General features: G+C 61.6%; 1 protein-coding gene across 5 annotated transcripts in view; it reads left to right on the top strand.

The window, feature by feature from the left end:
- The window catches only part of PRDM16 (PR/SET domain 16), a 309274-nt gene that overhangs the window by 147680 nt on the left and 134128 nt on the right, over positions 1 to 27466 (top strand). For all 5 annotated transcript variants that reach the window (XM_081796466.1, XM_081796464.1, XM_081796465.1 and 2 more), the window contains exon 3: positions 4813 to 4863. In XM_081796466.1, coding sequence (XP_081652592.1) covers positions 4813 to 4863 — 51 coding nt within the window. The remainder of the gene's footprint in view (positions 1 to 4812; positions 4864 to 27466) is intronic.

Raw genomic sequence — 27466 nt, 5'->3', positions numbered from 1 at the left:
CGAACATCCCTGGGTGGAGAATGGCAGCAGGCGACAAGAGGGAAACGGGTCGGAGAGAGTCTGGCTGGGAGGTCGAGGGTGGGAGGTCAGTAAGTGAGAGCCGAGGGGGTTCTCTTGGGCCCCGGGCTGGGCTTGGGGCTGCGTCTACTTCCGTCTGGTTTTGGGGGTCCACAGGGTCATGGCTCCGTTTGGGTTCCCTCCTGTGGGTCTGTTTTCAGATGCTTTAGTAAGTATTTTGAAGGGAAGGACGCCTTCTGGGATCCGTTTGTGACACCGGCCCCAAAGCTCAGCCCCCCTCGGGGGACGCGCCAGGGCTCCAGAGCTGTGAACGAACGAGATGTCTGTGTGTGTGTGTGTCTACTCCGGGCCGACTTTCTGCAGAACAGAGGGTATTTATTTTAAGAGTCAAAAAAGATGTTTTGACCAACCCCACTTAGCTCAATCCTGGCACCGATACCCGCAAAAGAAGTGAAATGCCGGAGGTCAAACCTCCCTTTTTTGGCTAAAATGCTTAATCAAAACACACCTAATACTTCTGCTGGGGCGTGGAGGGGGGGGTCGAGAGCAGCCGGCCAGCCAGCAACGCGCGTGCTGAGGCTCAGCTAGCAAAATAAAGAGGTTTTTCAGCAAAGCGGCAGCCGTGGCGGGGAAGGCCGAGGCCGAGAGGCTCCAGAAGGGGTGCGTCCGGTGGGTTTTCACCCGAGGTCAGTGGTGGGTGAATGGCGGATGGCGATGTGCCTGCCTGCCGAGGCAGGCTGTTACACAGGGCAGGCAGAGAGAGGGAAGCTGCTGCAACAGGCATCCCCTGCTCCGAGGGGACACTCCTTTCTTCAAAGCGCCGGCCTCCCCTGTCTGCATCGTGTGACTGGGGTGGCGGGCCTCCTCCTGGTCACCTGCGGTCCTACAGCTGGGTTTCCAGGCCACTGCCCTGCAGCCCAAAGGGGGCCGAGGACCAGGCTCAGAGGAGGGGTGAAGACACCCTGGTCCTGCCTGTCCACCCCCCACCCCGCAGAGGTGCTCCGTCCTGTCTGGTCTCCCTGCCTCCTTGTGTCAGGCATAGCAACTCTGTGGACAGTGTGGCGTGAGTGCCGTCTCCACGTCCCCATCTGACACAGACTCCTGGGTAGGTGGCGATCCTTTCCGAGCCTGTGTGCCCAGACCTCGAGGGACTCTTCCCAGAATGGAGAAAAGAGCCTCGAGGCTGTGCAACGGGCAGATTTCCTGGGATGCTTCGTCCCACGGGGCCAGTCTGAGCCTCGGACAAAAGGCAGTGGTTCTGGCCCCCCTCAGCCCAAAGCCCGTGGGACACGGTGGGTCTGGACACGGGCCGGCTGTGTAAGGGACAGCGCAGATGTGGGGAGCAAGGCCGCACTCAGGACGGGCCCCGTCTTCTGGGCTCCGTACAGGGCTGGCCGGGCTCTCCCTGAAGGCGTCTCCTGCTGCTATGTGACCGGCGGTCTCTGGTTGAGTCAGGAGGGTCCACGCAGGTGCCTCGGATGCCGGCTGGGGAGCCCGTAGGACCGAGACTGCCGGAAGGGCCACCTTGGGGCCCCACGCTGCGGGAACATGGCCTGTGCCACCTTTAGGGACAGAGGGTGCCGTGCCCCTTCTGCGGCCCGGAGCGGCGCGACCCCAGCTGCCTCTCTGTCCAGGTGGGGCCTCCCGCCCAGGACACTCCCCGCTGGGGAGCAGGGAGAAAGGGAGGTCAGGGCCACCAGAACTCAAAAGGAAACATGACCGGGATGGCACACAGGCCAACAGAGGGGCCGGCGGGCAGAGGGAGGGCGGCTCCCACCCTGGAGGCCAGGATGGGGCGTGCCGGAGACCAGAGGGCTCCCGTGTGGGGCTGTGGGCTGACAGGCCCCCCACCCGGGTGAGCACGTGGCTTCCTCGCTCTCTCCGAAGCTCTCCGTGACGCGCCCATTGGGAGGAAGAGAGCTGGGCACCGGGTGTGAGATTCCAGCAACGAGCCGTCTTCCCCACCAGGAAGAGGAAGGTGCCTCCCTGCTGATCTCCAACCAGAGGGCAGCCAACTGCACCCCCAGCCCCCACCCAGTGCCTCTGGGCCCAGGCTGGGTGCGCGGGGGGTGAGCAGCGAGCCATGCTGGCCCGGCGTGGGGGCCTGTTGTCCCTGGTGCGCGTGCAGGCGGCACTGCCCCAGAAAGACAACATCGGCACCTCGAGAATCGCCAGGAAGGCCCAGCCTTTAACCCAAAACACGCCCCACAGACAGTTTTTCTGCTGGCGGAGGCTCGGCTGCAGCGGAAACTGCTGGGAGGCACCCCAGCTCCTTCCCACACACAAGGGGGACCCCCCCAGGGCCACCACGGGATGGGGGCGTCCCCTTTACCAGACCCGGCCCGTGGCCTGGGCTGGAGCCACCCAAGAGGGAGCTCAGGACTTTGCCTTCGGGGCGGCCTCGGGTGCCGTGGGCAGGTCGCAGCCCTCCCAAGCCGTGTCCCCTGCTGGAGGCGGCTTCTCTGGATGCCTGATGTCCACGCTGGCGTTGTGGTTAGAGAAGCGAGTCCCCAGGCTCTTGCAGGGACACAGTCGAGGCGGAGAAGGCCAGCCCGTGAACGGGTCCCAGGAAAGAGTCATGTGGCAGCCTCGTCACGGGGAGCCCGCTCTCCCGGGCTTTGCGGAACAGCCGCGTGGTGTCCGCGACTCAGTCCCGAAGGGCCATGACTCAGGGCTCGGGACTTCCCAGGAACAGAAACCGTCCCACGGGCGCTCCCCTCCCGCGGCTGCTTCCCATGGCTGTGTCCGCCGCCCGGGGGCACTGCACGGCTCAGAAAGATAAGACGCGGTTTTTTCCTCCTGGATCCAGCTGCCCCCCGACCCCCCATAAGGGGCAGGTCCACCTGGTCTGAGGGACCTCATGACCCAAGCAGGGAGCCCGCGGCTCTGTGTGGTGCTGACACAGGTCTCCATCCTGCTGGGTGGACGTGTCCAGGGTGCAGGCCTGGGCAGCCCCCAGCGGGAGGGTGGGCCCCGTCTCTGGCCTCTGGGCGTCGGCAGCCCCTTCCGGAAGCCACAGCTTTGCCGACAGTCAGGCCGTCTGCCGCGTCCTCTCGCTCCCAGTTGACCGAGCCACCGACCAGGCTTCCTGGCTCTGGACTCGGAGCGCGAAGCCGGATCATGAGGGAGTAGAAACACGGGCCCCCCGCTGGGCAGACTCGGCCCCCGGCACCTGAGGCTGACCCTGCCCCGGCCCTCGCGGGTGGGCCCCCGGCTCCCCGAGGATGCCCCGGAAGGCCTCCGGGGGCTCTGCGCTGCCCACCTGCTCCGCTCAGTCTCTCCCCACTTAGAACCACCTTCCAAACCGCAATTTCGGAATCTATTAAAAGAAACATAAAATCCCCAACTGGTTAGAATTCTCAACATTGAAAAATACGACTTATTGTTATTACAGCTGAGCCGGGCAAACGTGCCAGCGTTTTGGATGGTAGCACCCCGGCCCCTCACCGGCCTGCGTGGGCACTGGCCGGGGCTCCGGGCTCCGGGCTGGTGCTTTGGAAGGGCCCTGGTGTGATTTTAAGGGGAGGGCACATGAAACCCTTGGATCTGACACCATTTCTCATGTTGTTCTTCCACAATTAGCTTCAGTCTCGGTTTCTATTCTTATGGAAACGACGTTGCGACGTATGGACGTGTCTACGCCCGGGGTTTGTGATCCAGAAGGGAAAATCCCATTTATACAGCTAATTTGTCAGTTTGCTTAGCTTAGAAAGCACTCGGGGACCCGTCGCTGAAATGCTGTCCCTCTGGAGTGCAGCTTGGTGGTTTTTAAGAGGAGACGCCAGGCAGGCAAAAACGCTACAGCTCTCCAAAGCCGAGCCAAGAAAAGCTCCGAGTCAAAATTGTCGGGTGGAAGAAAGACGCAGAGCGGCTGGCGCTCGCTGTCCTCGCCACCCGAGGCTGTGTCCCTGGGCAGGGGGAGGGGCGGGGGTCCTGGCGTCGCCCACAGCCCACCGCGGGGGGGAGCTGGCCGTGAACGGCCACCCTAGGGTGCTTCTGTGACCGGGCCGCCGCCGCTGTCTGCCTGCGCCTGATTTCCTGTGAGAAGCTTCCTCCAAAAACCGCACGCGCTTCCCAGGGGTCTGCAGTAAAGAGCAATGCTGCCCCCTCTGATTTGCCAGGAGAGGAGAAGCGGAGTGATGGCATCGAATCACAGCCCCGCCAGCCCCGCGGTCACCGCCAGGTCGCGCCAGGCTCCGGCCGTCCACCCTCTACGCTTGCTTCCTCCGTGGCGGCTCCCCCTGGAGCGTGGCTACCGGGTCCCCGGGTGAAGCCGGCCGCTCAGCCAGGCTTGGCCTCACAGGAGAGACTGCAAACCCCATGCAGGCGGGTGCGTGCGTCCTCCCGCTCGCCGTGCGTGGCCCAAGGGGGGCACGTCCAGACGGGCTCCTCTCTGCTGGCGGAGCTCAGGACACAGGAGAGAGTCCGTTGCACGTTTCGAAACGTCTTCCTGCCCCCACCGGCCTGTTTTTAATAGCGTGTGGCTTGCCTTAAGGACCGGGGTGGGCCGCACAGAGAGGCTCCATCCTGGCAAGGACCCGGCTGCCTTCCCAGGGACGTGGCGTCCAGGAGGGGCCCTCGTGGTTCTCAACAAACCAGCAGACGCCGTGGGACGAAAGGCCCTGACTTCTCAACAGGGCACGTTCTTCCGTCTCATGGAGAAGCCACTGGGTCGCCCGCCCCCTGGTCATTTCAGGGGACGGATGATCTGCCCCACGGCTTACAGCCGCCGCAGCCTGAGATGGGCATGTGGTTCCTCAGGAACTAACCCCCCCTCTCACCATTGTTTTGCAGCAGATGCTGACGGATACGGAGGTGTCGTCCCAGGAGGTCTGCATCCAAAAGGTAGGAGACCTGGTTCCGTGCCTTCTCCCTCGCCGTGGCCCGCGTGCGATCCTGAGCCCATTTGCGCGTAGCCAGGTCCACAGGGGGAGCGATGCCTCGTCCGGGCGGAGCGCGTGCACAGGGCGGTGACGCCGACGACATTAGGGCGGATGCTTGTTTTCGTCTTGTGAGCAGGTGGGGGGCACTGAACCATCCTGACTCCTGAGACCCGGGAGAGCCCGCGCCCATGGGAACACTCAGGCCACGCGGACGCGGGAAATTAAATAAACGCGGGTCATGTTTGTTTAACCGTCTTCACTGGATACTCCTGTGAAAAGAATACAATACGGAGAGGGGAAAATCCCCACAATTGGCTGAAAATCCAACAAAGCCTTTGCTGTGCTCAGCCTCCAGAGAGGGCTCGTTCGGGCTGGGCGCTAAATGAGCAGCCCGTGAGGTGAGAGAGTGTCAGCATGGGCGCGGCCGCCTGCTCTACCCGGGGGCGATGGCGACAGCCGGGCAGCAAACATTAGTTCTACGAGATCCAGAGGATAAACGAGGCCCAGAAAAACCCAATACCCGGGGGGGCGCCCTGTGCACCGCGGGCTGGCCAGTCACAGAGGGGATCAGACCCAGAAATCATCCCCCAAACCCAGAAGCCGTTCACCAGAGGGGGCCCGGCTCTCCCGCCCAGCTCGGGTCGCCCGCGCACACGCACAAACACAGCACACACAGCCACACCTGCACTCACACACGGGAGCTGACCGTCTCTTCTGGATTCTCCGGTAGAATTGCAACAGCCCTCTCCCGACACGCTTGCCTCCGAGCACGGCCCAGCGAGGCGGGGAGTCCCCCCCCTGAGCAGGACGCAAGACAGCGTCCGGACGCTCGGGCTCCCGTCCTGTGCCGTGCCTCCCGCCGCCTGCTTATGGGGCACAGTCGGCCCTTCCCAGGGGGAGGAGGCTGAGGTGTGAGCTGGGCGTCCGTGTCCTCGAGCAGGGACAAGACCGGCCAACATGGCAGGAGATCCCTGTGCCTGGCTGGAGGGTCTGGGCCGTGCCCTCCGCAAGGGACGGGGGACCTGCCCCTTCTCGCCAGGCTCAGCCCCAGAGGTGCCGATTTTGGAGAAAACCCTGCCAAAGAAGGCATTTTCTGACCCTGCAGTGACCTCCTGAAGGAACTCCTTCTTCTCCGTAAACCACAACGTCCCGTCCCAGCCTCACTGCCCAGGGCGGCCTGAGGCCTTTCTTCCTTAAAACGCAGCATCCATCCCCACAGACTCCTTTCCCTCTTCCAGCCTCTGGGAACAAACTCCTGTTTCCCTGAAGGATGTAAGGGGGCGGAGGCTTTACACAGGTTTTCCGTATTTCAACGAATTGAGGTCTTTTCTCTTCCCGTAAAAAGGTAGCTGCAGTCAACTCCGGCCTCTTAACCTGTAGGAGAACACGAAATCTTCACTTTGCTCACCGTGAACAGGCAGCTGGCCATCTGCCGCCAGGCGGGAGGTTAGGGGTGATACGTTCCCGGTAGGACAGGCAGACGGTTGTCGGGTATGGGGGCAAGGATCAAGGCACAAGGCCGGAAGGTCAAGTCAAGGGGCGTCTGGATGGCTCAGTTAAGCGTCCGACTTCCACTCAGGTCATGGTCTCGTGGTTTGTGAGTTGAAGCCCCGCGTCGGGCTCTGTGCTGACAGCTCGGAGCCTGGAGCCGGCTTCGGGTTCTGTGTCCCCCTCTCTCTCTGCCCCTCCCCTGCTCACGCTCTGTCTCTCTCTCTCTCTCTCAAAAGTAAATAATAAAAACATTAAAAGAAGAAGAAGGTTAAGTCTAAATGTGAGGAAGGCAAGGAGGCCAGTGCTGGATGCTTTGAGCCGTGACCGAAAGAGACAGAGTGGGGACTCCAGTCGGCACATCGTCTGTGGTGCTCCTGATTTGCATTTTTCTTTTGTAAACAGTCAGCCCACCGGGTGCTGGCTGACATGGTCGGGGGTCTTCCTTGAGAGCCGCCCAGGGGATGGGTGGGACCCACTCACAGTGCTTGGCGCGGGCATCCCATCAAACACAGGCCGTCGTGAGGCCCGTCGGACGGTCCCAGGTTTCCTCGGACAGAATCTGAACAGACCCGACGGTCAGGGGGGCCCGGGCCCCGGAGCGGAGCGAGCCTGGGCGGCTGTTTTGAAACAGGCCCCCTGACGCCCAGCCGGGCACCTCTGCCTTCGGCTGCCCTGCAGGCCCCTGTTCGGGGGGCGGGGGGAGCCTGCTGCCTGGAAGGGGGCTCTGCCCACCTCCTCATGCAATGCCCCCCCCCCACACACACACACTGAGAAGCTGCTACACAGCGCTCGGCCATCCACTGAACTCTGGGATTTTTCCGGCCTCGCACTGAACTTAGACATTATCAGCTCTGGGGGCATTCAAGTATGACGGGATGGGTGCCCAGGGTCACACTGGTGGGATGATCAAAACCTAACCTTGGTGCTTAGATCTGGACCCATCCGGTTACGGTTCCATGCCCAGACGATCTGGGAGGGAGTGAAGGGTGGGGGGAGATCGGGGCTAAGGTACATGCCAAATGGGTTCATGCACCGAGGCTGAAAAATGGGTAAATGCGACATTCCTTTGACCCTCTTTCCAAAAAGAAGGTCCCACTGTACAAACGGATGCGTGTCACTCACACACACACACACACACACACGTGACCGAATATAACCATACCTGCCTCGTGGGCTGTGTTAAGCGTGCATTTAGTGAACTCCTTGGTGATACGAGGTGGACCCCCATTTATCAGTTTTGGGGTTTGGGATTTTTGTGTCTGGCTGAGCAGGGCTTGTGCTCCCCCACAGGCCTGGGAGCTTTAAAAATACCCCGGGGAATCGCTGGGGGGGCCTTGGGTTGGTTGCCGACATCTCTGAGCTTTGGTTATTCAGTCCTTAGGATGAGGATACTTCCCGTTCTGTTTGCGCATCAGTCAAGTGTAACAAAAGGTAATTCATGCAATCAATGGCTTGACAACAGTCGCAGAAAATGTGATATTTGGTGGGAAGTCGTGGCTATAAATTCTAAGCATTAGAGACCCAGGTTGCTGGACAGGTGATGCGTGGAATCCCTCTGCTGCGGGGGGGGGGGGGGGGGGGGGGCAGGACCCCAGGACCGGGGAGGCCGGAGGCGCCCGCACTCCCGAGGGGAGGTGGGGTTCGAACCAGGGCTGTGGCATGGCCTGAGGCACAGGGCGGGGCTCCCGTTGGCGTGACCGCGCCCACAGCCTGTGAGCCACGCCCCTGACCTCCCTGCACCCCCCTCCTGGGGCCACCAGCACTTCTGACACTGTGTCCCCCACAGCCCCGCAGGCCTCTCTGTCCCCTGCGCCCGCCCGGCAGGCGCGCGCCCTGGGCCGCAGCGTGACTGCAGGCCTGCGGTCCGGCCGCGTCGCCTCCTCCAGCCTCGGTGCCGGGCCTCTGGGACTGCTCCCTCCGGCGGACTCTATTTAGTCTCTGTTTACTTAGAGGGAAAGCCCGGGGCTCCAGCAGAGCAAACATCTGCGGGAGATAATCTAGTGAGTTGTCCATCCATCACTCGGGTCGCCCGGCTCCCTGGAGAGCCCTCCGGAGCCTGTAATAAAAAGGCCCAGCGAAGAGGCTTTGGGGACGAATAAAGAGCCGCGTTCAGGGCCTGCTGAAAATGGATGCAAGACGTTATTAAGACTCAATGGCCGTCTTATCAAAATCCAATAGGATAGACATTTGGCAAAAGGCTTAAATTTATTCTTTGACTTTCTGGAGGGCTTGAATTTATCCGTTAACAAGAGTGCAGTCCACCCGGGGAGATGATATCAGCTAAAAGAATTTTGATTTAATCTCTCTGGTGATATGAAAAGGGGACACCAAGCCCCAGCAGCCTTCCCTTTGTCCCACTTTATCTTGTTTTCTTTGACCATCTTGAAAAGGAAGGACGTGTTAATACGGTACAACTGGGGGGGAAGGCAAACAAAAGGAAGTGACCTTTTCCTTTTTTTATTTTTATTTCTTCTTCTCCTCCCCTTCTCCGTCTGCCCCCCCCTCCCCGCCCCAGCACTCAGGAATGTGCAGCAGTAGGGGTAGGACCCCTGAGGAGCCCAGGGGGTGAGGATCACAGCCACCCAGCCAGCGCTCTGCGCCCTTCTGGGTGGGGGGGGAACTGGAGGGGGGGGGCGATGCCGCGGAGACTCGAAACTAAAGGAAGTTAATGAAGTCCCACGTCTGGAAGACGGGGCGCGATGGCTCCATAAATCTCTCCCTGTCATTACGTGCAAAATGCTACAGGTCATAAAAGCCATCTGATAGGCCAGCCTGGCACTGTCCACACAGGGTGATTGATTGATAATTATTATTATTTGTGAAATGATTATTCGGATGTTAGGGCCGTGGTCTGCACCACTGGGCTGTTGTGCGCGGACGTGTTCCATAGCCTGGCCCTGGCGAAATGCCTCCGGTGTCCGGGATCCCCCCTGGGGGGACCTGGGGGCTAGGGAAGGCCGGCCAGGGAGTCAGGAAAGACAACTCTTCAAGCGTCAGGAAGGCGGGAGCGGACGGGACAGACGACCGCCGGGTACCTGTTGTGCAACAATCGCTTGAGGAGCCCACACGGCCCGAGGTCCGAGCGCGGTGCGACCAAGCTGGGACCGGCGGTTTGCGAGCCCGGTTCCTGGCCTTGGCCACGCCCACAGACGGGTACCTGTGTTCAGTGTCTCATTCTGCGGTCTCTCTGGCCTCGTTCTGGGGGAAGCAGAGGTGTCTCCCGGGTGGCAGGGAGGGCGGTGGAGACGGAAGGGACGTGTCTGGAACACGAAGGAGGTCGGAAGATGCAGAAGCCCCAGCTTACAGCGCTGACGTGCACAGGCTGGGTTCAGCTGGTCTTAGCGGGACGGGAAGGTTCGCTGCGGTCCTTCCGCTTTGCCGGTGCTGGCGAGGGTCGTTTCAGCCATCCTTTCCTTCTTCCACTTCCCCTCCTAGCCCGCGACACCCGGGAGCCACCGACGCCCCGTGTACCTGCAAACACGCTTTAGGACCCCCCCCCCCAAATCTCACCAGAGACCCAAGCCCTCAGAACCCCGCAGTCACAATTAATAATTTGCATGGGGGATCGGTTATGTCTTTATGAAATCAAAGTGTGTTTAGCTGCCACGGAGACAGCCCCGAGTTGATTTTGATAATCTCGGGCTGAATAGACTTGCTTGGACGCAGTAAGCCCCGGACAAAAGGCTGGGCAGTGGCTGAAAGCCCTTTGACTACTCGTCTCTCTTTCCTTTGTTCGGGGGCCGCTGACAAAAGAGCCAGGAGTCCATTAATTCAGCGAATGAACATATAGTAAAGTCAGTGCCTCTTGAGAACAATAATGTTGAGGTCAGCTTCGGTTGCCATGGAAACTAAGTACTCCTAAGAAGTTCGCACCCCTGATTTTGCTGAATCAAAGGCTGCAAAGCGGAGAGGTGTGAGGGGACCGAGACCGGACTGGAGTGGAGAGCACGGCCGCCTCCGCCAGTCCCCTTCCCCAGACAGTCCCAGGGACCCTCGCCGCCTCGGCCCAGCCTCTAGTCTGGCTTCCGGCCCCTACGCCTCAGGAGGCCTCTGATTTCACAACTGTGACGCTTATCTGAAGAGGCCGCCTAGGTGTGACTTCGGCAGCCCCAGCGCCCTGGGCTGAGAGTCAGGCCCAAGGGAGGGGCCGCAGCCCGGAGGCTCAGCCCCACCGCTGGCGGACTCTGACCTCTGGCCACCTTGAAGCTCCTGAACTTGTCCCTGGGGGGGCGGTGGCTGGGGGGGGGGGGGGCACTTCCAGCCCTGATAAGGGTGATTAATGGGCGGACAGTGGCAGCATGGGAGAGCTAGGGGCAGCTGCAGGGCTGGGGGACAACGTTATAAACGTAAGCTTCTTGCATTTTGCGCCCCTAAATTGGGTCGATTCCCCTTTCTCTGCCCCTGTCCCACCCTAGGGATCCCTGAAACCAGCTTAAAGCTGCACATCAGTTTGTCACCTGCCAGGGGACCACTGTGCCTGAGGAAGGGCGCCCTCAGGCTGTGGGCAGGCTGTGGGGGGCATGTTGCTCTCAGAGCCACACCTGGGGGGGAGGGGAGGGGTGGGGGGGGGAGAGTGCTTAGTTCCTCCCCTTTCTTGCAACTGAGAAAGCAACGAGCCGAGCTGGGTTTCTTGCTCTCCCTGGAGTGCCTCCTTCGAAACAGGTTCTGAAAGCCTTCTGGGCTACAGCTTGGGGTACTTCCCGGAGGAGGCAGACGGGAGGCCCCTCGGTGCCCAACAGCAGCCGCTGGCGGGACCTGTGGGAGCAGGTGATGGGGGTCCCCCCCCCCCCCGCTGTGGTCAGGCCCTTCCCACCCCCACCCCCAGCCGCCCTGCACACAAGCTGCCCAAACTTAAATCTCAAAGGCAGATAAAACATCACCAGTTTCCAAGGGCAGACTCAGCACTTGGAAATACGCCTTAACCCGGAAGGTAAACAAAAGAAATTCTCCTTTGCTCCGGAGACCCGGGCAGGCTGGGCCGGTCTGGCACTGCCGCTCCCGCCCCGCCCCCCCTGCCCTCTGAATCTGGTTGGCCCTGGATGGCGTGGCCCTCAGCCTTGAGCTCGGCCTCGTGCGTTTCCGGCTCCTTCTCGGCGGGCCGAGAGATAATGGGCGGCAGCACCTGACTCGGTCCCGGCAGTCGGCTGGGTGACAAGACAGCACTTGGGCACGGCTCTGGGCAGCGGGGGCCTCCTGGGGGGACGTCGGGGGTGTGGGGACGGCCACGGGCAGCGGGGCCCCCCTGGAAACCGCACCGAGCCTCGGGGTGTCCAGGGTGGCGCTCGCGGGAGGGCGCCGGGAAAGACTGTGGCACAACGCCTCTCACGCCGGGTAATGAAGCAGATTTATTATCTACATTACTGGCTTTATAGGAGCCAGATGGTGGTGTGAATAAACTCGGTAATCTTCAGGTGGGTGCGATAGCGAGTTAATTAAATTGTGCCTCACTATTAGGAGAGAAAATACATCAGCTCGGAGGCCTAGTTAGCAAGTCTTCTGCCTTAAACGCGCAGACACGCACCCCAGCGACGCGGGGTGTCACCGGCTGGGGGGCGTCTCCCCCACACAGATGCTCTCACGAGGAGGCCCGGCTCACCTCCGCTCGGAGAGCCCGTCACTGTCCACCCTCCTGCGTGCGAGGCCGACTTCTGGCGTTCACACACGGGCTGTCAAGGCGGGCCTGCCCTCTCTCCAGGGTGAAAGACGTCAGTGCGAGTGGCTGTGGACGCGGGGGACCCTCCCTCCACGCGGTCACTTGTGCCGTGCCCGCTTGTCTCTCGGGGCACGTGTCGAGCACCCCCAGGCCTCCAGGGAGGGCTGGCTCCCGAGGTCCCCTCGGTGGCGCCCCCCGCGCAGGCCCGCGTGAGGGCTTGGGGAGGCCCCTCTGCTTGGAGACGGGACGAGAGGGCCTGCATTCAGGGGTCTCCGAGGCCTGCCTGGCCAGTGGAGACTCTCGGCAGGGAAGGCTGGGCCCTGCCCACCCCGCCTGCGAGGCCACCTGCCGTCCAAGCAAGAGGACACCCGCACCGGCTTGCTGGGGGGGACGGGTCCGCCAGCATCCCCGCTGGCCTTCCGCTCGCCGTCGCCCCTGAGCTGCGGCCCTGGCTTCCTGCGTCGGCTCCTGACGCCACAGGCCCGGGGGTGCGGGTGGTGGCCCCCGTGGGCCCGACACCGGCCGGCACCCACGGCAGCTTCGAGGCTCGTGTTGCTGTTGGGCCAGCCACACGCGCTGCCTTGTGAGAGGGCCAGGCACCAGGAGGAGGGCCTGAGGGGGGAAGGGAGAGGCAGGTGCAGGGGGTTGTAGAGAAGAGGAATCCGGCCCCACTTGCCCCAGCGAGGATGTCCTCTGTTTTGTCACTTACGGAGCGTCATGTCCATAAGCTCCTTGATCCCCGGTCATCCCAGACGGGCGTTACTGTCCCGACTTTCCTGAGGAGGAAACCAAGGCACGGGGGGTTTAAGTCACTTGCCCAAGGCCGCGTGATTCAGTGGGGAGGCCAGGAGTCTCCAGATGCCAGCCAACGAGACCCCGAAGCCAGCGTTCTCAGGAACCGTGTGCTGGCACGTGCCTCCAGCGCCTCCCACCAGACGGAGCTCGCCTACGCGCTTCAGCGTTCGGGTGGCACCAAACCGTGGCCCCCGTTGCGCTCAGAGGAAGGGAAGCCAGAGTGAGGCTGCGCGGAGTGGAAGTGGGTGTCTCAGTCAGCTATTGCCACGTGATGCTGCGTAACGAACGGTCCCCCAAACTCGGCTTAAGACAACGCTCATTTGTCCTCACCTACACGTGTGCGGGTCGGCTGCTCCAGGCTGGGCTCGGCTGTGTGGTTTGCTCTGAATGTCTGTCACCCTCCTCGGAACAGTGGGCTCCGCGGGGCTTGTTGTCCCCACGGTGATGGCAGAAGAAGAGGGGACACGCACCGTCATCATGGGGCCTAGGCTCAGCAGGAGCGTGCCGCACCCACATCCGCAGGGTGGGAGAGCGCTGTGCCTGTCAGGGCAGGGTGTGGTCCTGCGGCACAGGGGGTGGAGGCGGGGACCCCGGCACGTTCTACTGTGGCAGGCTTCCTGCAGGAGGCGGCACGGAGCTGGCACGTGACCAGTTCCCAGGTGACAAGCTAAAGCGGGGCTAGAGAACGGAGTCCGCGGCGAGGCAAGTAAATTGTGAGCACGCAGGGAAAGACAAGGATGCCTGGCCGGCTTCTGGGGCCTCTTACACGCATCCGCCCCTTAGGAACGACCACTTGTTCCTCGGAGGGGCTCTTGTCTGCGGTCTAGAGTTGCCAGAAAATCGCGATGCCAGTCAGTCGTGGGGCCGTCCCGGGTCCCTGTGCGGGAGGGAAGGTAGCCTCTTCCTTTTGTTGACATTGACCTACTGGGCACGGACCCCCAGGATTGGCAGGGAGGCGGGGGGCGGGGGCGCTACAAAGAGGCACTCGGATGACCTCGCAGTAAAACAAGGGCTTTGCTGTCAGGCCACAGGAAGAGCCATAAGTACTCAGGGCCAAGTGACAGAAGCCAATCTGAGAAGGCTACACTGTGATGTTCTGGAAAAGACAGAACCATGGAGACAGCAGAAAGCTCGGTGTTTGCCAGGGTTTGGGAGGGAGATGGGGGTGAACAGGTGGGGCACAGGAGATTTTTAGGGCAGCGAAGCTATTCTGTGTGACCCGTGGTGGCTGCGTGAGCCTGATATTCATCCAAACCCAGAGAAAGTCCATTCCAGGAGGGACCCCCCCCCCCCAATATTAATGATGGGCGTTCCTTGTGACAAAAGGACCACACTAACGCAAGCTATTAAAAACAGGGGAAGCTGGGAGGGGAGGAGGGTTACGGGGTTCCTATAAGACTAAACTTCTGTAAAAAATAAAGAGTGTTAATTTTTTTAAGAACAGGGGTTTGGAAAAGTGGCAATCGCACACACACATCTTCTGTAAAACATACGTGCGTGTAGAAGGACGCACACACAGGAAAAGACTGCGTGGAAATAATACAAAAATGGTGACGTCACTCTTTGCTGTGACGTGATGGCTGACTTCTTTTGAAGCCAACATCTGTCTGCGGTATTTTGGTTGTTAAATATGTTGACTTACGTGAAGAGCTTATCCAGTGCCTGGCCCACGCCAACGCCAGATGGCAAAGGACGTTACCACTGTGGTTGGTGGTGACGGCCGGTCCGTGGACGGTGTTCCCGTTTGCTGGATCATAAACCCCTTGTGGCCAAGATTCCCCATCCTGCCGACATGCCGGGCCACTCACCCATCGTGTGGGCCTCTGCCTTCCCGGAGCGCGGTACCGCGCGGCCGTCGGCCCGCCTTGTGGTTGGCCGAGCCGCGTGGCCAGTGGGCATTTCTACACCCAGCGGCCGCTTGCCGGTGTGACAGCCCCCAGAGCTCCCTGCCCTCCCACACCGCAGCCAGAAAGTTCTGGACAGCTCCCAAGGCACTTACCGTAAGCAGAGCCATGCTGTGAATCACGCGAGGCAGGCGGGAGAAATGCAGCCATTTGGTCCTATCTTCGGGGCTCCGGGTTCGTCACCGCAGCACGGCCTCGTCAGTCACCCGACAACACTGACCAAGCGCCTACTGTGCGCAGTGGGATTCCTCCAGGTTGCTGCCCTCCCGGGGTTCGCGTCCTTCCCGGACCTCAGTCACCTGTGCCGATGGCCTCGTGCCCCTGGTCCCCTGGGGACGCCCAGCGGCAAAGTTCCAAGTCAGATACCCCTCGTCACGGTGGGGTGAGCTTCCGAGAGCCTCCTGTGCTGTTTTCTCTGTTCCTTTCGGGTGGCGGTGACCCCATCTTGCCACGTGGGCTTGGCCGTGTCCCCGCACGGTCGGTGATTCTAAGGAGTCAGTCCTCCGGGCGATTTTCCCTTTTTTTTAATCCCCCGTTATATACAGGGGAAATTGTGAGGATAACAAATAGATTTTGGCCGGGAAGAGTGGGATTCTTAATTTAACAGATTCACTGTGAGTGCCCCGTTTTCTTACTTCATAATATTTCCTTCTTTGAATAATACCCTCCTTCAGCGCCGGCCTCTTTGTATGCTAACAGGATTCATTATTCCACCTGACACCCCCTTCCATCAGCCAAGGCTGTGTTGGTGAACGGTTTCTTCTTACCCAGTTAACAAGATGTTTCTCCAGTATGGTGTTGATAAATTAAGTAATAAAAGGCAAGACTTATTATTTTATGTTGGAACCTTGCCTCTGTTATTTCTGAGCAATGGCCAAGATTCTGAGTATTAGCCACAGAAATGTTTGCATTGCCAGGGACGGAAAATTATCACATAAAGAGAGTCTGATGTGATGTTCATCACGGATCAGCTGAGAGGGAGGAGAGATTCGAAAACAAACAAAAAATAATAACAAAACTCCTCTTCCCCAGCGTCGCGCTGGGTGTGCAGGGGACGGGCAAGCTGGTGCGCATTCAGAGTTTAGGGGAGGGCGTCCCGCGTGCGGCGGGCAGGCCAGCACTTTCTTCCTGCCTCCCAGACCGGAGGCTCCGGGTTACCAAGGCCTCGAAAGGGCAGATAATTATCGGAAGAGAGTCTGAAGTGTGGGCACCCCAGAGAGCAGCAGATATAAAATGAGGAGGAGGAATTTTGAATAGCTTTCCTCCCTTTGTGTTCCTGGTTTGGACGAGAAGGGCAGAGGCAGGAGTGAAGGAGAGCTAGCGAGGGGGAGAGAGACATCAAGTTAGCCCTGGGAGAGGTCTGGCTTGGCGGGGGCCGCCCAAGCCGGGGGGCAGCGGGGGGACAAGGGGCGCCTTTGCTCCACGTCTGCCAGCGTGCAGGCCTCCAGGAGGGAGGACCAGCCTGAAGGGGGGCCTGTGTCTCTCCCCACTCACTCACCCAGGACGAGGGTCAAGGCCAGTGCCGACCGGAAGGTGCTCGGGTGAGCAGCCGTAGGTGGGCAGGACAGCTCCTGTGTCCGGGCCACAGCGATTGTGTCTTTCCGTGTGTGAAGTCAGGCCCCAGGGAAGCAGGAGCCCCGGCTGCCCACTCCCTGCCGTGGTCCCGAGCCTGAGCCGGGTGACAGGTGTGCTGGGTGCCTCACGGCAGCTCCGCGAGGCAGATACTTTTCTTCCCTGGGGTCACACGGGCCAACTCACCCACCGCAGTCACGCAGGCAGCGGGCTGCAAACTGGGCCCCTGCCAGAAGGCCCCCAGCCCCAGACCCCGGTACAAGGGGCCCCAGCAAGGCAAGGGACCCAGCAAGGGACCCCAGTCCCTGGGGGCCCCAGCAAGGCATTTTCGGGACGGTCTGCCGGCTCACCCTCTGGGGTCTGAACGGGAAGCGTGCGTCCCCCCGAACCAGGTGCTGGTGGTGGGGCCTCCCCTTGGCCTGGGCTGGCACCCACCTCCTCTCCCGGTTGGTTTCACTAGTTGTCGCCCTGTCCCCGGTCTGCCCTCCCGCCAGTGCAGCAAACGCCCACAGGCCAACTGCCTTCGGCCTCGAAGGGCCACCATAACGCTCCTCAAAGCCCTCGCCCCTCTTTGGCTCCCTGGTCTCCATCATGACACATCATTTGCCTCCTCGGAAACCGCCACACGCGACGCGAGGCACGGAGAGCTCTGTGTCTCCCCATCGCCCCCTCCTGGTCCTGCCCCCGGGGCCTCACCGCCGCCTCGCTGTGACGGTGGGGGGGGGGGGGGGGGACACTGGTCCGCCAGCAGGACAAACAGCCTTGGGCCTGCGAACCCCAGCAAGCGCCCCTGCCCCGCTGCACCCGTGGGAGTACTTCCAGAGCTGTCCTGGTTCCTGTGGTGTCGGGGTCTAGACCCCCAAGCCCAGCTTTAGAGACGTCCCGCTCAGCTGAGCCCAAAGGTTGCCTTTCTGCTCGGCCTCCATTGAGCTGCCGAGCGGCCGTCATGGAGGCCTATCCACGGCGCTCTCTAAGGACCTGGGAGGTCTGGTGCTGGAAAGTTCTTAGAAGGCAAAGGATCGCACGAGGGTTTCTTCATCCTCTGGGACCTCAGTTTCCTCATCTGCAGGGTGCGGGTGATAACAGCTCCTGCCCCAGAGTTCTGGTTAGCGATTCCACGAGATACTATGCATAGAGCACACGTTCAATAGCACCCGGCCCGTGCTTGGGACTCAGAGTGAGACCAAGGTGGTGACCGTGGGGGAGACGGACATGACGGTGGTGGTGATGATGTTGGTGCTTGTGATAACGGTGGTGAGTCTTTGAGAGCCCATCCAGACGCAGTCCTTACATGAGGAAGCCGAGAACCCAGGCGAGATCCGCAGAAAGATCAGAAGACCCCCCCGCCCCCCGAAACTCCGGTTTGGGCTCTGCCACCAGTGGGTGTGACCTGGGCAAGAGTCACTTAACCTCTCGGGACCTTGTTTTCCGACCTGGAGGCATAGGACAGACAGTCTGTACCCCACTCGAGTTCCTGGACTGGGAGGAGACCAGAGATAAGGCTAGTAGCTTGGTGCCCTGGCGGGTACCTCACAAACACGAGGCGGCACTGAAAGAAAAAACAACAGGAAGAGACGGAAAGAAAACTCATAAACGTCCCTCACATACCGGCCCTCCGAGATGACCTCTCGCACAGAGAAGCAGGCCTTGGGGAGTTAATAAGAAATACAGGACTTCCTGCAAGATAGCAAGTGAATTGTGAGCCGTGAATTACTTTTTTCCTTTGAAAAATGATGTAGTCGGGTCAAAATATCTTTGCATCTCAAACACTTGAGTCCCTTTGTCCTGGGGGCTGACACAACTTGGTTTCCATGCAGCCTCACAATGCGTGGAAACATCTTTTAACTGCCAGACGGCCCTTCCGATAAGCCGGCCAATTCATAACGTGCGTTCAGAAAGCTGTAGCGGGTGAGAAAGCAGAGGCCTTTGCGAAGTCTGTTTACACAGCAGCGAGAAGCCTTTTCAACCCCTTGGTAAACAGGCCCGAGCACAGGCTATTGAGCGAGCACCGGGGCGGGTGAGGGCCGGTGCACAGGACAGCCGCCTGGCCGCCCACACTGCACACCGGCCGAGCCCTCCGGGCAGGCCGGCCCGGTCGCCCCTCCGCTGCCACGCAGGGGGCCCGGGTGCTGCGATGGCACGGCCCGCCTCGTGGAAGGGGCCTTTCCCTCACAGTCTGGGTCACCCTCCACCCTGGCCGCAGCCCGGAAATGTCCCCCGTGGGGCCGGTTTCCTCGGCCGATGGCGGCTCTGGGGTGCACTTTCTTGCTGCCATTCTGGGCCATGAGGCGGCACGACGGGAAGGGGCCGTGCCGTGGACCCCTCCGTCCCCTTTCCTTTCCAAGCCACCTACCCCACTGTCCCAAAGCTGAACGAAGGCCCCACGGCAGGGTGTTTTCTGGGCGAAAGACTGAGCACCGAGCCCACTTGTGCACGTGGCCGGTGCTTCCTTGGGCACCTGTATTTGCTACAAAAGACTGGCTATGGGGCCGACCGTCTAGATAGACGGCACCCCTTTAACAGGGGACGGATGAGGCACAGAAAGGTTAAGTAACCTGCCCAACGTCACGCAGCGGTGAGAGGTGGAACCAGGGTTCGAAGCGGGGTCATCTGGCTCCGTGCTTTTAAGCAGTAGGATGCAATGCTGTTCAACAGGTGTCTGTTTGCTAAGTAAATGTGCCTTTGCTCACCCGGGCGGGTCCCTGGACTCTGATGACCGAGCACTCCTTTCTTTTCTTGAGAGACTCTGCTCTGAGCACTCTGTCAGCACAGGGGACTCCAGGGGTCAGCACCCCACTTAGGAAAGGCGGGAGTCCATTCAAGGCAGAGCCAGCCAACTGGGAGAAGACAAACCCAGCAGATCTCAAGGCCCCGACAGACCCACCTAATGGGAGGCGACGCGGGTCGAAGGCCCCCGTGGGTCCCCACCCGCCTCCGCCCCTGGGCGCTCTGTTCTCAAACTGGTCAGGGAGGTGGGAGCGCCGCGGAGGGGCTGCTGTCTGCGGGGAAGCGATTCCGTGAACCCCGCAGGTGATGCTGGTGATAACGAGAAAGCAGACAAGGCAGGGCCGCCGGGTGGGGACTGTGCCCCGCGCCCGCCAGGCCACTGCGTGGGCTGGATGGAGCGGCGGCCTGTGCCGTGGGCGGGCACCGATGGGCCGCAGGCTGCGGGTCGGGGGCCTTCAGCGCTCAGCCACAGCGGTGCACGGTTCGATCTGCGCGCGCGGCCGTCGGTCAGCTCCGCCGAGATGACAGACAGCCACAGACAGGACCGACTGCCCGAACACAGGCACTTCTCTCTCACGGGTGTGGGGGCTGCGCGTCCAGGAGTAAGACGTGGAAGCTTCGTGTCTAGTGAGGACCCTCCTCCTGGTTTACGGCCGGCTGTCTTCTCGGGGCGTCCGCAAACAGCAGAAAGAGGGAGGAGGGGCAAAGGGGCAAGCTCTCTGGCATCTTCGCTTAGGAGAGCCCTCTTCCCATCGTGGGGGCCCAGCCCCCCGGACCTCATCTAAACCTAATCAGCTCCCAAAGGCCCCATCTCAAAACCCATCACCCTGGGGATTACGGTTTCAGCATGTGAGTTTGGGGGAGCGGGGGGACACAAGCATTCAGTCTGATTACACCAAAGAGGCAAATAAGACACAAATACAAGCGATAAGCATGTGAGGAAGTGACCAGAAGGGCCTCAGGCTGGCACGGCACATAGGGGCTGTGACGGGAGCACGGGCTGGCGTCCCCAGGGCACCTCTGGGGGCCACTGGGGGAGGTCCCTGCGGGTGGAGGCCTATGAGCACGGAGCTGAGAGCACGGCAGGCAGGATATGCCGCTGAGAACCCCCGAGGGCCAGGAGGGAGGGGGCTTGGAGGGGCTGGTGGGTCCCAAGCGAGGGCCCGGCGCTGGATGCCCGGCGGGGACATGGGGCGTGGGGAGTCGAGGGCAGGGGTGGTGGGGCAAGAGTAGGAGTGGGGGGGGTGGCCGTATGAGGGATATTTCAGAGTGAGAAATTTCAGTACTTGGAGGACAAGGGGCCAGACGCCAGCTCCTGGGGCCAGGATGAGGCCATTTGCAGGGGCGCCTGGGGAAGGGGGCAGGCAGGGATGGGGATGTCAGTCTGGCCCACCTCGCTTTTGTGACGCCCCGTAGGCAGATGTGCCACGAAGGTGTCAGCGCAGGCAGGTGGATGTAGATTTACAAACTCGGGAAACCCTGGCGCTGGGGCCACCCCCCCAGGGGCTGCGGACGTGGAAGGCGCCAAGGGGGAGCCCGAGCAGCGGAGAGGGGGGCGGGGAGGACATCCCCCACCCCGCCACCCCCGCGTGGGCAGATGCTCACCCTGGGGGTGCAGGCAGGCGGGGAGCGAGGTGGCCTGTGGTTCGGGGGACCTGTCTGGGGCTCCCGGGAAGCGGGGGAGGGGTGAAGCCAGCCGAGGCCCTTCCAGAGGCCCAGAGCAGGTGGGCTGTGGGGTCCATCGGGCGAGGCCGAGGCTGGAGGCTGGGGGTGGCTCACGGGGGAGGTTATGGTGAACCCCGGCTGGACCGGCGTGCCGTCTGGACAGCACGGCGGATCTGGCGGTCAGTCTCCGGTGTGGGCCTGGGACCCTCACGCCCCGTGATGCCCCCACCACAGGGCGAGCCCCCGGCCCTCACGCTGTGCCCCCCCCCCCACCCCCGTGCAAGCGGCCAAGGCCCTTCCCCCTCCCCGCAGCCTGGGCCAGGCCGTGCGGTCACTTTGCACCAGGTCTCCGTCGTCTTGTGTCCAGCAGGGAGGCCGGCGGCCGTTGTGCTGAGTCAGCGAGCCCTGCCAGAGGTTTCAGTCGTCATAAATGCATATTTAATAACTGCCCTCCCCTCGCCGCTTCAGAAGCTCCGGAATGGTCTTCGCCCTTCGGCTGGTAATGGGAAGTTAATAAAAGTGGGATTTTGTGCAACGCTGGCCCTCTGACATCTTAATCTTTATTAAAGAGACGTAGACTTGCACGGCACAGGCAGGTCTGCCCGGCACAGCCGGACGCCAGGAGAGCCTGCAGGGAGTGGCCGGGGACGGGGACGCCGGCACCCCCTAATCCCCGCACAACAATGCGCGGGGGGGCCTCTCCTCCCGCTCACCTCGGCAGACGCGCGCCCCTTAGCCCCCAGGAGCCTCCGAGCGGCCGGCGGGCACGTGCAGCCGAGGCTGTGCCTTCTGGGACCAAGGCTGTGCCTTCTTTCTCCTTCCCATTGAGGCGCGATTCGCAAACATACGGATTAACCGTTTTCAAGAGAGCGATCCGGTGGCGTTCGGTCCCTTCGTGCTGTTGGGCGGCCCCCGGCTGGGCCTGGCCCCAGGCACCTTCACTGACCTCAAGGAGACCCCGACCCGGCAGCTGGCACCCCAGGCCCCCCTCCCCGCCAGCCCCAGGCGGCCGCGGGTCCGCGTCTCTGTGGCCTTGCCTCCTCTGGACGGTCCCACCGAGGGAATCCGTGTGTGGCCTCTGGGGTCTGCGTTCCGGTTGCCTCCCAGTGACATCCACCCTGGCGTGTCCCCGGGCTTCCCTCCCGATCCCGCCGTGTGGACCCGCCGTGACCCCTGCACCTGCTCCCCATCCCACGCACACTCGTGTTCTTTCCTCTTGCTCTTGGGGGGAGTGCTGCCGTGAACGTGTGTGTTCCTGTGTCGCTTTGTGTCCCTGTTTTCAACTCTCCAGGGCAGACACCCAGCTGGGGACTCGCTGGGCGCTAAGGTGACTCTGTGTCTTTCCAGGGAGCTGTCAGACTGCCTTCCCCGGCCCCTACCCCCCGTCACCTCTGCACGTGTCTGTGCCCTTTGGACTCAGAGTCGCTCAAAAGCAAGGGTGGGCTCACAGACTGGCCACAGGGTCGGCCCCCACTGACCCCCAGCTGACCTGTAAACCGGGGTAGAGCAGGCCACTACCCCCCCCCCCATCAGGGGCGAGAGGGCACGGAGGCAGGGACCCAGCCTGGCCCCGGGTCCTTGTAGCAGGAAGGTCCTTGACGCCTGTTCTGAGCCGGGTCAGAAGTGAACCTCCCTACGAGGAGCCCAAACTGTGGTTTTAGGTTTGCCTGGGGCTCACACTGGGGCTGGGTTTGCCTGCGGTTTACGCACGTACGTGAGCTGACTTGCCCTGACTTCCGGATCTGGCAAGCAGGTGCCCGTACCCCTGACGGCCTGGGCCCTCGGCCCTCGGCCCGTGACCAACTCCGGCTCACCTTTGCACACGCGTGTGAACACACAATGAGCAGGCCTTGGGTGCCAGCCCACCAGCCCCACGGCCAGCCACCCGTGAGCGCCCCGACCCCAAGGAAGGGCCACGTGACCCCGCTGTGGACACAGACCCGGCCACTCGGGGAGCATCGGGTAGGGTGCGAGCAAGTGTTTGTGACCCGCCAATCCCCCGGGAGAAGAGCAGAGTCTTTGTCGGTCTCCGAGCAATTAGGATAATTAAAAAATAAAGCTTATTGGGTAAACATGCTTTCAGACTGTGACCCCTTAATTAATGGGCCACGGGGAGAAATTACAGCAGTGGAAAGATAATTAACACGTGCGTTTACAAGAGACTGTCAGACGGGCTATGGGGACAGGGTGCCGGGCGGTGCGGGGCCGGCTGCAGAGGTGAGGGGGCCCCTGGCGGGGCACGCAGCTCTCCGGGGACAGCGCTGCGTGCTGGTGGGCAGGCCCTCTGGCCCCAGCTCCCAGGGCAGGTCACAGAAAGCCCAGGCAGCTCTGGGAGCAGAAAACTCCACAGTCCACAGCAGAAACCATGGCCTCCAGGGGAGCCACCTTGCTGGTGACAATGAACAGGTGAAAACAGGCTGGGGGACCCCGTGCCCTCTGCCGAGCTGGGCCCCCGCCCCCACCCCAAAGCCCACCGAGGCCGCTAGGATATCCTAATGTTCTTGGAATTCTGGAGGTGCAGGTGACCCGGTCGGGGCCCCCAGCAAGCCCAACCCCGCGCCTCTAAGAGAAAGGAGACTGGTGCAGACTTCCCCCTCCCGGCTGCTCTGCTGTCCTCTCGGCCTTCACCCGGGGCTCCCCCTGGGTGGGGGGTGGGGGGATGGCCTCCTCTGCTGGGTGGGGGAATCCCTGAAAACCACCCAATACTCAGACTCCTCCAGAGGGACACGAGTCCCTAGGACCGGGTAACTGCCCTAAGAGGTACAGAGGCCCTCATTCTCCGGGCCCCATGACCGGCCACAGGTCCCCCACAGCAGCAAACCCCTTCTGGCGACCAGCCCCTCCCAGGTTCTGCTAGACATTTCTGGAAACGGGGGTCCCGGCAACACGTCTCTGGCACGTTCCTCCAGGCAGGGGACAGCAGGTGCCCCGTACGGGTTTCTGGTGTGGTTTAGGATCAGGTACCAGGAAAAGGTTGCTAGGATGTGCAGAGGTCAAGGCTGACCTTCAGGGCCCAGAGCAGGTGGGGCGGTGGGTGGAGGGCGCTGACGACAGGCCCGGGGAGGCGGGGCCGGGGGTGGAGGTCCTGTTCCTCAGGCCCACCGGGTCCTGGAAGTCTCGAGTCAGAATTCATGAGGCCAGCCTCTGGTGTTGGGTACCCGGGAGGAAGGAAGGGGCGGGCTGGACAAGCCCCAGGGTAGGGGACCGCCTTCCAGAAGCTGTTGCAGACCCCAGCCAGGTCCCCGGGGTCACCCACGGCCAGAAAGCCCCTGATGGCTGCTTCTGTTCCTGGCAGAGCCCCCAGGCCTCTCTCGCCTCAGAGAACGGTGACAAGGGGACTTTGGGGTAAAGAATTCACTCTGAAGCCCCTGCCGACCAAATCCAGGCCCAGCGGGTTCCTGGGATCACCTCAGAGCTGCCCCAGGGCCTGCTGACCAGTCCTGCAGACCCGCCTGGGCCCACGTCTCTCAGCTCTGGTTCTGGGGCGAAGCCAGGCTGCCGGCCAAGGTCCACTGGAGGTGGATCTGGGTGGCAGGAAGGCCAAGGACAACTCTGGCTTGACCTCGGCCCGGGTCTGCCCATCCCTGCCCCTTGGGCACGAGAAAGCACCGTGGCCACCAGCCCTCAGGAGCCCCAGGGCACCGGTGTCCCCCTCTCTCCTCTGCCTCCCTAGATCCGCCCACACCTCCCCTGCCCCTCCCCCCTGCGCCCCCATCCCATCACGCACGGCCCCTGCCACGGACTCAGCGCCCACGCAATGAGACAAGCCCTCCCAGCTCCACAGGCACACTTGCTCGTGGGTTTTCTTTTCCAGGGGGACAGGGGGTGACCCTGGCTGGGGCACAAAGCCCCCATGGGTTGCAGGAGGATGGCAGGTTCTAGAAGCTCCCAGAAGCTTCTAGAGATGACTGGAGCCCAGGAAGTGCTTAAACCAGGGGGAAGCGGGGGGGATCTGGCTGACAGTTTCTTTCAGGGAAGATCGTACCAGGTCCTAGATTTGGGGGCCCGGGGATGCTGTTGTCTTCTTGTATCTGTGGGCCAGGCCGGAGGTGGGAGCAGGAAGCCTGAGATCACGCATTACGGGCCCCACCTGCAGAGGCGGGGGCCGGACGCGTCTTCCCAGTCACCGGGACACAGAGGAACCAACACCACAGCACGCGGAGGCCGACCCTCCAGCCCGGGCTGTCGGTGTCCCGTGGGCCCTGCTGCTCCGTCCACACCAGGCCTGGCCGGCAGGGAGCCGGCAGGCTCTCAGGACACGGCGCGTCCCGGGGCTCAGCTCCTGATACTCACGTTTGGCCCTGGGACGGCGCGGGTTTGCAATAACAGACACGTTGGCTACATGTCCCCGGTTTCGCGTTCATTGAGGGAGATTTAAAAGCTCCTGGTGTGATGCCTGGATCTTTGGGAGGCGCCAAGCTGGGACCCCACGGCTTCCGCCTTAACGTGGGGCTGGGGGCTGGCGTTCCGGGCCAGAGCAAGGGCGAAGCTCCGCGCCCCGTGCCCCCCGAGGGCCAGGAAGGGCAGTGGCTGTGGGAGGCATGCCGGTGAAGGGGCAGCCGGGCCCTGGGATCGCAGCTCGGTCACACCCAGGCCCCCCCCGCCTGGACTGGCCCCCCCCGAAGCCCCAGTGCCTGCAAGAACACAGGATGCTCTGCCGTGGGAGGGGGCTCTCACCTGCCAAACGGTGGGGACCGTGGTCCTAGGGCCGGGTCGTGTCATCCTGGTGGGCTTGTGCTGAGGAGTGAGCGGGACGCGCAGGTCTGTGTATCCGCCGAGAGGATCGGGGTCCCTCTTCCATGCCGTATCCCCCTCAGTGGTTCTGTGGGGCCCAGGGACCCCACGTATGATGTGAGACGGACCCGTCCATCCGTCCGCTCGTTCATTAGCCACACCCGTCACGAGGCCTACATGGCCGGTGTGCCCTGCCCTGTCCGTCTAAGGGGCTCACACGAAGTCCGCTGACATGGCCGGAGCTCACGGGCACTGGGGGGTGAAGAGAAGGCACCCAGGCCATCTGAAGGGGCGTGTGGGGCAGGGGCTGCGGAAGGCTTCGTGCTGGGGAAGGTTTAGGCAGGACCTAACAGAGTGGAAACCGTCAGTTATTGTCCAAGGAGAGGTGTTCCTAAAGAAGGAACAGAATGTGCAAAGGCCCAGCAGCATGGAACAGCATGTAGAAGGCCGCGGGTCATTCTGCGTGTCTGGGGCGTGGCCAGGGCCTAAGTGCCACGTCAGCAGTCAGGCCAGGTGTCGGTGAGGGACACACCCAGCAGCCCATGGCCGGACCCTGGCCGCTCTGGCTGCCTGAGGCAGCAGGGCCTGGCAGAGTCTGGCCAAAGCAGGACTCACCTTACCCAGAAAGCTGTTCCTTCCACGAGAAAGCACAACTCCCAGGGAAGAGAATAAAATGTCCTCAATTGGCAGCGAAGGTTTTCCATTGTTCCGTGTTCTTTGCTGCATTGTTCAAACCCCCCAAAACACATCGAGGCTCTGATACAATTTGGGGAAAAGATGAGGGGCAGAAAGGCCCCCCTGGACCCTGAGCCACCCTCTTTCCTTGGGCTGCGACTCCCACTCCACAGCCCCCGGGGGCGCGGCAGGGACGCCCCCTGAGCCAGAATGTGGGGCGGGGGCGGGGGGCAGCACCTGAACCTGAACAGGTGTCCTGGTGGGGCTGAGGCCTGCCGGGAGGAAAGTCAGGGCCTGCATGGGGGTGGTGGGGGATGCCTTCAGAATGGAAAGACGAGGCAAAGCCCCCTGCCAGAGACAGAAGGAAGTCCCGGGGCAGGATGGGGGCAGGGCGAGACGGCTTGGCAGGACCTAACCCTAACCTCCCACCCACCCAAACCCTAGTTTCTCTGAACCACGTGGAAGGAGCCCCACCACCCCCGAGGCCCCGTGCCTGGAAGAACCAGGGGTGCTCGGCCATGGGAGGGGCCTTTGGGGGAGAAGTGGCGAGTGGGGGCGCCCCCTGCCCATTCGCCGGGATCCTTGCGTTTTGGGGTGTGCCCCCGTGTGTTTCCAGGGTGGCGCGTCTGCGGGTGGGTGTGGGGGGCAGGTCCCCAACCGCGGGCTCCGCGTGGGGCGCCGGGAGCGAGCCCCGAAGGTGAAACAGCCACATCAATGTCTGCATAATGAATCGGGATCCAAATCTTTAACTAATTGAGTACATTAAATAGAAAGTCCCCAAAAAAGAGAGGGGAAGAAAGACTAACACGAGACACTTTTCAAAGCTTCTTTAATAAAAAGTGTATTGGGGATTTGACCGTAATGGCTATCCTCGTTTGCCAAAGCCTGACGCCCTGGCAGGTAACTTTCATGAAGCGTATCTGAAATGGTACCTAAATGAATTAGCAATAAAATGGACTTAGACCGAGCAGTGGGGACCTCCATTAATCTCGGGTTAATCACTAAAGAGATGCCATTCACTTTTCTTAAGAAGTCACATTTTTCTCCCCTTGCTGGCGACCAGATTTCATAAAGTAACATATTTCTAATGAAAGGTCTCTGCTTGAATTAAACCCTGAAGGTTTATGCAGATTTCGCGTCTGATTACTGCTGGCATGGGCTCTTAGCCGGCTGCGGAAGGAAGGTCCTCTCTGAAAGGGCCCAGCGTGCAGTTCAAAATATTCTTTGAAATAAAATAGTGCACTCGTGCTTAGTGGCTTTAATCAGCCCTGACTTTTGATAGTCAAACAATAGCTAATTACAGTAACACCTGCCTTCCAGGCCCTGTCACGTTGGCTCCTGCCGGAGAG

The sequence above is a fragment of the Panthera onca genome, chromosome C1 (assembly GCF_046562875.1).
Source record: "Panthera onca isolate mPanOnc1 chromosome C1, mPanOnc1 haplotype 2, whole genome shotgun sequence".
In the NCBI taxonomy this organism is placed as follows: domain Eukaryota; kingdom Metazoa; phylum Chordata; class Mammalia; order Carnivora; family Felidae; genus Panthera; species Panthera onca.
The sequence above is the reverse complement of the archived record's forward strand: the minus strand, read 5'-3'. Positions and strand labels throughout refer to the sequence as shown.